The sequence below is a fragment of the Lichenostomus cassidix genome, chromosome 3 (assembly GCF_008360975.1).
Source record: "Lichenostomus cassidix isolate B80296 chromosome 3, HeHo_3.0, whole genome shotgun sequence".
Taxonomy (NCBI): domain Eukaryota; kingdom Metazoa; phylum Chordata; class Aves; order Passeriformes; family Meliphagidae; genus Lichenostomus; species Lichenostomus cassidix.
This window is the reverse complement of record NC_139483.1, coordinates 92,680,863-92,693,495: the sequence shown is the minus strand read 5'-3', so window position 1 is coordinate 92,693,495 and position 12,633 is coordinate 92,680,863. Positions and strand designations below refer to the sequence as shown.

The window sequence follows — 12,633 nt, the reverse complement described above, 5'->3', positions numbered from 1 at the left end:
GTAAAAAATGGAAAATTTACATATCCCACTCTAAAACTGTGAATGCAATTTTGCAAGCAAACTTCTACATCTCAAATCTGTTTTATTCATCAGCAGTTGAATTTATTGCAGGGATCTTTCTTCAATTACCAGCCAGAAGAAATATAACATAAAGGTAATACAAACAATAGATATCTTTGTAACTAAAACTATGGATCACATCTTGCAGGAAAAGAAAAAAAATATTACTTTTCCCTTGATGTTTAAAAAGAAAGAATCTTACACAACAATCATTCTTAACTAATGCAAATCATTCCCTGTAGAGCAAGAAATTGAAAACAGCTAAGATAAATTTGAGAGGCTATTTACTTTGAATACTTTTCAATTCTTCTGCTTCCCCCAAAACATACTTTAAAGCACAATTTTAGAGGGTTTTGTTTTTAGTGTCTTTAATTTTGATTCTTATCCTTATCTGAGAAACATTTAAAGCTTGTTTTTGTAGAAAATGGAAGAAATATTTGTTGACAACTACTATACCTAGTGCCATATGACCTTCTGATCAAAACAAAAAGAGCATATAATACAGTAAATATGTTAAATATATTAGAAATCCACTAGATCATTTCAGTTTTCTGTTTTCAAAAAGAAGGTTGAAATAGGAAATCATGACTGAATAATATTATTTCTCTTTGAATCCCATAAAGATTAGTACTGGAACTTGACACATTCAGCATTTTTACTGACGATCTGGAAGAAAACATATAATTGTTGTTGGCAAAATTTGCAGATGTCACCAAGATTAGCAGATAGCCAATACTAATGAAAGCAGTACAGGCACACAAAATGATCCATCACTCACTATACTATACTAGACATAGTAAAAAAAGAAATAAAGTTAATACAGCCAAACAAAAAGACAAACATTTATGAACATTAAGTATGGAACCAAAGGCTAAATCTTGGAAAGCAATAAGTTTCAAGAGTACTTGAATGCTATTCAAATAATTTAAAGTGGACTTATACAATCCCATGGCAAGACATTGATCCAAACCAATGAAACAGTGAGTACAAAAGTTTGTACTACTGAGATTTTAAATGAAGTTTTATGCTTAGTTCCAGCAGACTTGTTTCCTAAATGGTGGGGAAAAAAATGGAGATAATATATGACAGAGCCACAAAACCAAGTTGGAGGCTATAGAAAATGCCTTAAATCAAATAATTTAAAGAGATAATACTTGGGGTGTCAAAAAGAAGGTTGCCTTGTTGCTCAGTTACAGTGCTCAACAAAACTTTCCCAGACAGTGAAAACAGCAGCTAGTGCAGGACTACTTAATTTAGTGAAGAAAAGCATACCAAGAACTAATGGCTGAAAGGTAAATCCAGACAAATTCAAATTTAAAATAAGGCAATTGATTGTAAGCATGGAAGTGATTAAGTATTGGAATAAATAAAGAAGGGGCGAAGTCTTCATTTCTTGATGTCTTTAAATCAAGCTGGCCTGTCTCTGCACACGACTTGCTTTAGCAGAAACCACAAACTGTGCTTTTGTCAGACTGGTCTTTGCCCTGAAGTAAAGGGAAAATTTATGACCAGGGATCTTGATGGGGTCAGAGAAGATAATCTCATGTCCTTTTCAGTCTTATCCTCCACGAATCTATCAATTTACTGAATGAGTACAGAGAAAAAAATTTCTGACTGATTTTGCCATCTGGATAACAATGTGATCCATAGCAGATTGTAAATCATACAGTAATAAATGTATGTCAGAAGACATCGAGATGAATATATATTCTTGCAATGCCTTATAATTTAGAAATTTAGAGTTATTTAATATTTTACACAATAATCTTTTTCTGGGTAATTGAATTAAGGTGAAAGGGTTAAGCAGACAGGCTAATGAAACACTGTGACATGTACTTTGTTTAATGTGGTTGGAAAAATCAATGAACTTTGGTTTGTCAGTTTGCAATCACAGATTTAATTGAATAACATGTCAAGTATTTTAAACTGCTTACCAATGTAAATAGAATCCAGCACTATAGTCATGGTAATAAGCCAAGCTGCTTTCCTTGAATTTCAATCAGATTTGAACATGACCTTCCTTTCAAACTCCCACATGCCAGACAGAGATCAAACAGCTATCATTATGTCTACAGAGTTCAGTGATTACACCTGTGATTCTGAAAAAAAAATATATTTGCTATTGATTCCTTCTCTAGAACCCAGGCAATGGCTGATCAGTTTGATATTCCTAGCAATGGTTATTCCTTCTCTGTGCATTTATAGTCACTTCCATTTGATTGCTGTCACTGGGAGAAGGAATGAATGACTTAGCAAGCTTTTACTGAGTGTGCCTGAGAAGTGGTGGAGGCTGCTTTGTGCATGACCACATGAAGGGAACAAAAAGAGCAGGAGAAGCATCTCCTCAGTTTATGTTGGGTGAATTCCAGGCACAGCTGTACAACAGCTCCTTACTCTTCTCCTTTTCCCACTTGCAGGCAGTAATTTCTCAAGACATGAATACATTAAGGGAGAGAGGGTCACAGCCCTGTGCAAGCTGAAAGAGCTGAAAGAGCTTGCCATTGCCAGACCAGCACCACGAGTAGGTGATGTTTTGGTCATGTAACATGCACATTCCTGTCTTTTTCTCAGATGCACTGAATGATTTTTCATTCCTTTTTTTTAAACAAGATCCAGATGCCTGCAATGCAGATGTTTTCATGACTTACCTATTTATGCTTCCATACAAGTCAACATAAAGCCTTAAGTTCTCCCATTGGTACCATTGCTCCATTGTAAAATAGATGCCTAGCAGCAATCAGTTATACTGGGCTATTTAATCCCAGTGACTAGAAAGTTCTTTAGGATAGGCAGCTCAGATGGTAAAAGCTACCCTGTAGCCATCTGAAGTCAGGGGAAATGAATCCCACCCCGCCAGCCTCCAAGCTGATCACATGTGTCATGTAAAATTATGAAGCCACTTGATCAGCAGCCTTGCTCACACATTCAAGTATGTTCTCCATTGTAGGTAAGTCTGTTACATTTCCCGAGCACACTGTCATCTCCGACGGGATAGGAATTGGCTGTGCTGGTGTTGTGCCACAGGGCAAATCCTGCATCATAATGCTACTCTTATAGGAAAAAAGAAAACGGGAGAAAACAGGGAGATTGATGTGGGAATACATGGACAGTAGGGCAACATTAGTCAGCACAGTAGGCAGCTGTCCTAGCACAATATCGACCAGGTTGTGGCCAAGGTTTTGGGTAGCATCACAGCAAAAGAGAGCTTTAAAGAAGGAAAGGAAGTTAACGGAAAGATTAGTCTGTAGAGTTGTGTAAAGCACTGTGGGGAAAAAGCATAAATGTGAACATCTGAAGGTATGGCAAATGGGTGATGGAAGTTAGTGCCAGGGGCTCTCAGGGATGGAGGAATCATCTGTGCACCGAATGAGAGATGGAGAAGACTGGCAAAGATCTTAAAAGTGAAGAAAAGCAGCTCCTACTTGATGCAGCCTATAGCAGCCTAGAGTTAATGCAAAACAGAAGTATTGAACCAAAGATTTGTTCCTTCTGTTTTTGTGTACCCTTCAATCTTAGATTACATTTTTTTTTCCATTATGTATCCTGAAACAGGATGTAGTCTTGCACTAATAATGTAAAAGAGAACTACAGCTTGCTTATATGCTTTACCAGAGTACACAGTTCATTAAAATGACTACAGACTATTCATTCTACTAAGTTAAGCATTCAACTTGGAGAACATCCTTATGAAAGCTATATATTTGACCTTCACTGACTATGGTGCATATGCACAGTGTTCAAATAATCATAGAATATATAGTTTTTTCCTAGATTCTTAGAGATCAGAAACAAAGCATCTTTAATTTCTGCTTTTTCTTTATACATGTCACCCCTGCTCCTTAGTCCTGCATATATCTAACAGTTTAAAACAAAAACCAAAATTTACTCAGATTCATTGCAGAGGATAAAGCAGTAATCAGTGAAGCTTAATTAGCTGCATAAACAAGTGCAATACAGCCTTCCTTAGGAGCAATCTAGGGCTGAAGCAATTAACTACAAACCTGCATCGCTATAACATGAGGTTTCCTTAAATATTAAATATAGCACATTTTCCCAATCATATAGATTGCCATCTTTTGCACTATCACTGTTGTTATTATGCCCATTGTGTAATATACTGTACATGTACAACACACACTTCTTTCCACTCTACATCTGTGGACTGGTTTTATGATATACATGGTATTACTGGGAGAAATAAGTTTTCTTTGTTGAAAGCTTAAAAATCTTCTGCCTTCATGCTGCCATTCACATTTTCCCTTCCTTTTTTTTTTTAAGTCTTTTTTTCCCCCCACAAAGTAATTTCAGAGATTCAGCCTAGTCAGCCTAACTCCCTACACTGGTGCAGGAGAGAAAAGTCAGCTGTCATAGAAAACACATTAAGGAATTTATAACTCTACATGACTGTAAAGCACTACATAAAATATTGCACCAATTACAAAGCAGTAAAATCCTGTAACATTAGAGACTGATTCCCATATTACATATCCACGAAAGAGAAAAATTAAGGTCTTACAGGCAATTTTAAGAATAAAACATGTACCTATATATAGAGATGGCTTTGGACTCCTATCCTTGCATACAAGCACAGTGATCAGCTTATTATTCACAACTACAGATGCCACAAATTACTTCACCCTCTGTGGTCTTCCTTGTCCATGTAAGTAAGGGACCACTGCCTCTCAGAGCCTGATTTCTCTCCCACTGTGCTGCTGCTCCTTACTTACTGTGCATTGTTCAATTATGTACACTAGAAGTTAAACCTTGAAGACACATACAGATTACCTTCCAGTGGATCCCTAAATTCTTCCGACTCTTGGAGTCCATGTAGGTTTTAAACCCAAAATTTAAAAGCTCTGTCTTCATGGAAGTTTGAAATATGCTGATAATAATGTGTGTACAGTTCAGTCTAAAGTATTCTGATGCAAAATCCACTTAAAAAACTTTTCCATGTTTCAGAAATTCCACATGATGCAGCACATTCATTAAACTGAATGATGTTGAAGAAGCAAAAATTCAACGCCATCTCCTTTGCCATTTAAAAGTTTAGCAGGAAAATCTAAAGGGATAAACATTTCATTGTTATGTTGAAGGAGCCATGTATAGTGAAATGAAAAACACAGTGTTCACTGGTGGCTAATGAATTTTTCAGTTTTTGTATCTCAGCTGTGCTACACCACTGCTCAAATAAACCTGAAAAGGTGTATTGAGCACCATTTCTTTTAAAAAGAGCAGTGCAGAAAAGTGACCAGGTATTAAAATCATAATGTATGAAGTCTTTTGATTGCAAATAGGATGTCAAACATAGAACCCTTGCCATTTTTAGTACACTGCCTAATTTATATTATGATTAATGTCCATTTCTTTTGCTTTTAAACTAGATCTTTCTTCTGTACTTTTTCGTGCATTGCTCTTAAGTGTCCTCATGCATGCTGCAGTTCAGCACACCACTGTCTGGCACCTTTATTTCAGAAACAAATACACTATTATGCAGCTGCATTTATCTACAGTGACAATCTACAATTTATCTGCTTGAATTTGGTCCAATTTTCGAAACTTTTTAGCATACTTTACCCTCTTCATAATCCCTGCAATAGTGGCAAGTTTGGTACGTGTAAGATTCAGCTCCTATCGCAGGTCATTTGCAAAGACATCAGATATCACTGACTAAATGGCTATGCTCAGAAACTGCTCCCAGGCTTGCTTTGCTGGGACCAGCTGATTTCTGCACAGAATATAAGGCTCTTACAGTGGTAAAACAAAAGGGAAAAAAGAGAGACCAAAAGTAATCTTTTCTTCATTACTACCTGATTCAAGGAAAGTATATTTTTGACCTGTGAAATTTTACTCGCATTCTGGAATGGTAAAAATGTTACCCTGCTCAAGCAGTGAGGCTGAACCAGATGAGCCCACTGTGGTCCTTTCCAATCTTACCCATTTTGTGATTCCTTGAAAATATTTCTGTTTGGCAAAGATATCAAAATCTGCTCATCTATATGCAGCTATTTAGAATTCAGTTGAATTTTGAAAATCACTTTAATATTGAGCAACCTGGTCTAGTGGAAGGTGTCCCTGCCCAGGGCAGGGGGGGCTATACCTTGATGATCTTCATGTCCCTTCCAACCCAAACCATTCTATGATTATGAGAAATGGCCAAGCACTGAAAGAGAAATAATAAGAGAAATTAAAGCAATGAACAAAGCTGTGACAGGAGTGCACGAATACTTGTGAGATGAGTGTGTGAATGTGTGGAATTGTGCTCCAGGCTGGAGGGCAGGAGAGCTGTAGAGCAGGTAAGAGGCCCAGGATCTGGGCAGGGATAGGAGAGTGGCTGTCCTGCTATTCAAGGGATCAAAAGGCTGTGTAGTCAGCCATGTGAGTGTTGTCCGTGTGTCCCTGAGATAGGTGCTTAAGCATTGCTACCATCTGAACCTGGAAACGTGGAGACTGAAGTCACCTACACTGACATCCAGATCTCCAAGTACACCAGCCTGGGATCCAGAAGACAAGACAGAAGAATTGCCAGGCCCTGGGCTCTACCCCAGGTAGCAGCCTTATAACATCCCTCAGCACAGTCACTCAAGTATCAGGAAATGCAGATATTATAGTTATTTTTGTGGTCCCTATTTCATCTCTTGTGTTTCAAAAGTCTGTCTTTAATTAAATGACCTCATTTATTTTTTTCATATTCAGTGTTTAGGACAGATGATGTTTACCTAATGAGTTGCTGTGTATCCCTTTTTGCAGTACCTAGGCCTCATTTACTGTGTGACATTCCAACCTTAAACTGAGAATGAAGTGATCATTTCCCATGAGTCGGTTAAGAGAGTATCCAGGTGCTTCACATTCAAGTGATGTTTTCTTCTTTCTCCAGATGTGGGACTAAGGCACACAGGATCTCAGTGAAAAGTCACAGCTACGGTTCAATGTACAGTTCTGTGTGTTAACAATTCAGGAGCATTAAAACAGGGAACACACTACTAGTTTCCCCTCTGCAAAGTTTATACACCTTTCCTAGCAGATACAGTTCTGTATCTGCTCAAGTTCTTCAGAGCTGCAAAGCTCCCTTAGCAATGAGACTGTTTTTTCTGCACTGGCAATCATTTGGTGTATTACCAAACCCCTTTTAATTTCTTCAGTTAATAAGAAAGGGGTATGATTGTATTTTTATTACAAATTTTGACCATCACTAAACCAATGCATTGCAATAGGATATACCAGGCAATAAAATAAAGAAGAAAAAACAAAGCAAAAAAAAAGCATGCACTGTTTATATAGTTGCATCAGTAGTATATCTCCAAGCACATGTTGGAGGAGCTAAATATGTTGCCCCTATCTTACTGATGACAAAGCTAACACACCTAGATATGAGACATGGTTCATCATATCAGATGAATGATACAGCTGAGAGAAGAGCCTCTCACAAAGCACTTTTTTCATCATGATTCCAAAACATTTTACAACCATGGAATTATTTACTCCATTATCTACAACTGCAGAAATATTACACAGCAGTAGACAGATTACACAGTAATCAGTGAGAGAGAACCCAATCCCATAACTCTGCAGTCACTGAAACCCATTGGATTGTAACAGGCTGAGCCATGGAGTAGTTCTGAAAATTCCATCCAAGTTTCTGTGTAACTCCAAATAGGGCCTACATGACACAGATGTAGAAACGTATCTATTTCCACAATTTAGCAGTTTATTCAGGAAAAATACATTTCTCAGACATACTGCTGCTTAGGTTTAAATATAAAAAATTAAGTTCTGTTTTCCAGGCAAGCAGATATACAAAAATGTCAAGAAATATAACTTCCAGAAAGGAACGATATATTTACAAACAGAAAAGATAATAAATACTATACTTTTTAAACAAAATACCTGATAGAGACTTAATAATTCCAGTTAAGTCCTTTATCCTAAAGTGAAATGTACATATTAATGCAGATGAAATCTCAGGCCACACTCTTGACCAACCAATCACAAGTGTCACATTGTAGTTACACCTTTATTGTCTTCTGGAGTTTGTAACACAGAAAAATAATCCATTAACCTGCAGGTGTAGAATGTGTATTGACACTGCTCTTCCTGAACAATTGCTACGTGGTTAAGAGTTTGTATATTAAATTTCAATACTGTGCATATGGACACGGGGGCAAGACTTTATTTCCTGTTCTTCACAGGAAGAATATCTGTAATCCAGTAATGAAACAGAGATGCGGCTACCTTGGCATGATCTGAAACAAAGAAAACACATTCCTCCTGAAACACCTCCAAGACATTGCTGAGCACTAAGAAAAAGACTTGTATGAACATCTGCTTCCATTCAATATTAACATTTCCGTAGAACCAGTGTAGATATTGGAGCTTGTACACTAATACATATGAATTTCTATATAAGCAGGTGCAGTTCATTTTAGGAGTTCAGTCATTTGTATGAGAAACAATTTTGTTCCTATACTCTGAAATGTCCTATTTGTTATGATTCAATAATTCAGAAAAAAAGAGACTGAAATGACATGATCATATAGGCAAGGCTTCTTTCTGTCTGGAGAGCAATTTCACACACCGTTATTTAACTTACAGTAGTATCTAGAAGCCCCAGTTCAGAAGGAGTCATATTGTACAGATAGCTGCATTAAAGCTTCAAAATGCTACAGCTTCTGTCTCAATTCAAAGATTACCTATGTGGCTTTACTGGTATTTAATAATAGGACTTTCTGCAGTACTTTTCATATAATAATCACATTTAAGATGATTCTATAACATTATGCTAATACAGTTTTCAAATTTCCTTTTCTTTGAATGCTCATTCATAAAAAAAAAAAAAAAAAGAAAGTGCAAATTTTGTCATTTTAAGGCCTCTGTATATCCAGCCTCTGCACTGCTGGCACACAGTAACTGTATTACTTCCGGTCTGCAAAACATACCTCCCTCTGCAATGAAGACTTACATAAATGACAATTCTCAAAAAAAAGGCAGTTAAAAGAAGCTTCTTGCTCTACTATGACTGATAATTTCCTAGGCAACAAGGGAAGAGTATGTTTGAGATTTGAAACTAACCAACAAAGGGAAAATGTTAATAGATAATAGAATGAATTTGATGAGTAGAAGTCCATAAATGAGTTCATAAATTAGGAGATAATGACTTTTTTCTTTAATTAGGCAATCACCTATGCTTTAATAATTGATGTGAAATGAGAATTAAGTAGCTCTTATTTCAACAGCTAGTTTTCAACCAGCAAGGGGAGCATTACTTCCAGTCACAGCTCTTCTCCTTTGCCCACTGCACTGTGGAGGACCATGAAGGTCTTTGACTTCCTTTTGCTACGGCCACAGACTTTCTAACAGAGATCATCAAAGCCCCTGTCATGAGAAAACCACATCTGTGTGACTTGTAAACATTCTCTTCCCTGCACTTATTCAAGATTTTAGGTAGAGGTAAGTACTTTTTGTTAAAGACTACCGAATAAATGGGAATGGTAATAGGGCATTTTGTTGTCTTTTATAGACTGAGGTCGACACTTTAAATAACCATGTTCACACAAATACTCCTGACCAACCTCATCTTTGTCTGATCACTCACATACAAGGTCAAAGGTAACTTGATGAAATAATCTGAAGTGCAAAGTACAAAGTAAGTTGATGGAGGATGACGACTAAACAGAACAACCAGTACCTCTGAACCACAGAGATTTCCTTTAAATAGTTTTTTGCATTTAAATGAAGGGTTAAAAGATAATACCTACTGTTGATAATTTTTTGTCTGAATCTCCTTAGTATTTCTTTTTCCTGCAAAATTGATCAGATCCTACCACCACCCTTGTTAGGCCTTTCTGTGATATGACTGCAAATATTGGGATCTAAGAGCTTAAGATAAAACGGAAATTTATTTCAAGTTTCTTTTTTCTTTTGGATGCACTGTGGTTTCCAATCTGAGTAACAGGCTAAGAGATGTAAAAAAAAATACCAAATCATGTAATTGAACCAGTGGTTTTCAATTTGTGATCTGCAGACCTTGAGCAGCCCACGGCTTTATTCTAAAGCACATTTATCATCAGTAGGCATAAGCTTGCCAAGTGGGACTTGGTAACCCCACTGGAAAGTTAGATGGAAAGTTAGATGAAACCATCACACACACACATAAATATATATATATATATGAGAGGAAATAAAAGACATAATGGTACGTAAAATTTGTAAATTTTACTAATGGAGAATGTCCACTTATATATGAAGAGATGGATCACTTCTCACTTTTTTCTTACACTTCCCTTCCTGGAATTAAAGGTAAAACTGTACAAAATATAGCATCCATCTTTACTTTGATGATGGCATCTTAAGTAGAATCATAACCATGGGGAAAAGGGTTAACATACTGCTTCTTGAACTACAGGGAATAAAATGTTGATTTTGTAAAAATAATACACCTCCCTAAAAGAAAGGTACTTTTTTTTATCATGGTAATATAGAATGACCTTTCCTTCTAGTACATTGCACCCCAGTAGAAATAAAGAGAAAAAAGAAAAGATAATAAGACAAAGTCATAAAAAAATAGAAATTACCATTATGTACTGTGCATTTTCCCCTTCATAAACAGCCCTAACTTGTCTTTCTGTAATAAGAACTTGAATTTGTTAAGACAACAGGTTTTTGCAATAACTCTTAACTTTTATCACCTGCTCATTGGGAGTGAATACTAAAATGTAAAATACCCACACTGGACAAGATGACTTTGTTTTGAGCCACATGTAGGTAAAAAAGTATAATCAAAGGCCTAATTCAAAGCAAAATTTCAGACAATTATATTTTCATTCACTGAATTTCCTGAATTACAAATAGAAATATTTGTTAAAGTCTGCTGAGAAAAATTAATGACTAGCAGTTGCTTAATTATCCTTTAATAATTTATAAGAATTTATTTTCCTCTTTCTTATGTCGTTGTACCTCATGAATATCAAATCAACTACTATGGTTACACCACTGTGAACCTGGAATGAGATTAGAATTGAGCCCAGAGTGACAGCAGTTATTAGGGAAAAAAATCAACTGGAAGAGTAAACAATTCCAGGTTGTACCAGCAGAAACATTAATGAATTTTAAAAATCACTCAGAAAATTGTCATTTGCTTTTTGAAGTATGATGAATACATACATTGGAAAATTAGGGGTTTTAATTTGCTTTTGTTTTCTCTCTTCAGTTTGACGTTTCTGCTGTACAAAAGTAAACAGTGCAACTTGTCTCAAGGTTGCAAAACTCAACAGAACTCCAACTCTATTGTATAAAATTTAGATAAGGCCTGTAAAGGATATCTTGAATGCTGTGACTTCAACAGTTCAATCTGGATTTAATCAAGAGAAGCTGAATTAGTTCATTCAATAAAGGAACAGTACCATTTTCACCATTCCTGTTGAGTTCTACTTGGTTTGCACATGTGTATTACATCCAATGAGACCATGTGATTATAATTAAGATGGGAGATTGTAGGCTTGAAATGCACAGAAGGATTTCATTCCATGTATATGTGGATACTTCATCAGAACCTTAAGTGGTGTCATACTGCATATCTACCCTTAAAAGAATATCAAAGTATTTCTCTAAGAGCATCCCTTTAAAAATGTATATAAAAACTCCACAGGCAGGAAGTCTCTTTTCTCTGTTTGTACAACACACAGCATTCAGTAGGCTTCCATCTTCATGAGGAACTTTAGCCACTATGACGCTGTAAATTAATTAATGAAGTTACAAACAGATGTCTCTTCTCTGAATGCTATTGCTAAGACTCTGATGGCTATGATCCTAATTACACTGTTACCACACTATCATCTCTGCTGTTACTCTTCAAAAGACTTAGAGCACAATCTAAAATGGCTGAGATTCTCTCATGCCATACACAAGTGCTCTCAACTCTGATTAAATTCTTTGGGAGGCAAGTAAAACCAGCACATCTTTTAGATTTTTGTCTGATGCTGAAATACAAGTTCTAATGACTAGTAGCAATGACTGTTTAAATGAAGACTACACGGAAAATGAATCATTATACCTTCTGTGGCCTACATGCTGATCCCACATTCACTTGAGGAACTATTAACTGTACAAGAGGAGATTCTACTAAAATAATAGGGGTTATAATCAAGAACAGAAGGAGCTTGGTGCCTCAGGAATGAAAAGATTCAGTAACACAGTAATTTTTCTTTTTATGAATGACTTCAGAATATCATTTGTTATAAAGAGTAACTTCAAATTTTTACATTATCAACAGTACTTTTTAGAAACTTAAACAAGATGTTTGTATTTAAACAAAACCAAAACTGTAAATCAAAATTTAGATTGCAAAATCTGTGTATTAAAGAAGCCACATAGGTGACCAGGAAGAAATAAAATAATGGGTTTTATTGATTCTTATGCATGTAAAATTAATCCTTAACCAGAGAAGTGAAATCTCCAAGATAAACAAGTTAATTCCTGCAATTTAAAAATTCTACCATGGGAATGTATTAAAAACATGCTTTAAATATGATTAAATTTTAAAACACTCCAGATTTTAAAAATATTGGTTTAAACCCCTGA

General features: G+C 35.9%; 1 protein-coding gene across 3 annotated transcripts in view; it reads right to left on the bottom strand.

The window, feature by feature from the left end:
- Positions 1-12,633, bottom strand: part of ERICH1 (glutamate rich 1) — an 88,984-nt gene that overhangs the window by 17,684 nt on the left and 58,667 nt on the right. The window contains exons 6-7 of one of the 3 annotated variants that reach the window (XR_014851085.1): positions 8,117-8,300; positions 5,289-6,220 (exon numbers count right to left, since the gene is read on the bottom strand). Coding sequence is in view for 1 of the 3 variants with exons in the window: in XM_085056721.1 (XP_084912847.1) it covers positions 8,227-8,300 (74 nt within the window). In the remaining 2 variants the exon portion in view is untranslated. Of the gene's footprint in view, positions 1-5,288; positions 6,221-7,743; positions 8,301-12,633 lie in introns of those variants that run through there. The other 2 variants (XR_014851084.1, XM_085056721.1) reach the window with 2 other exon arrangements.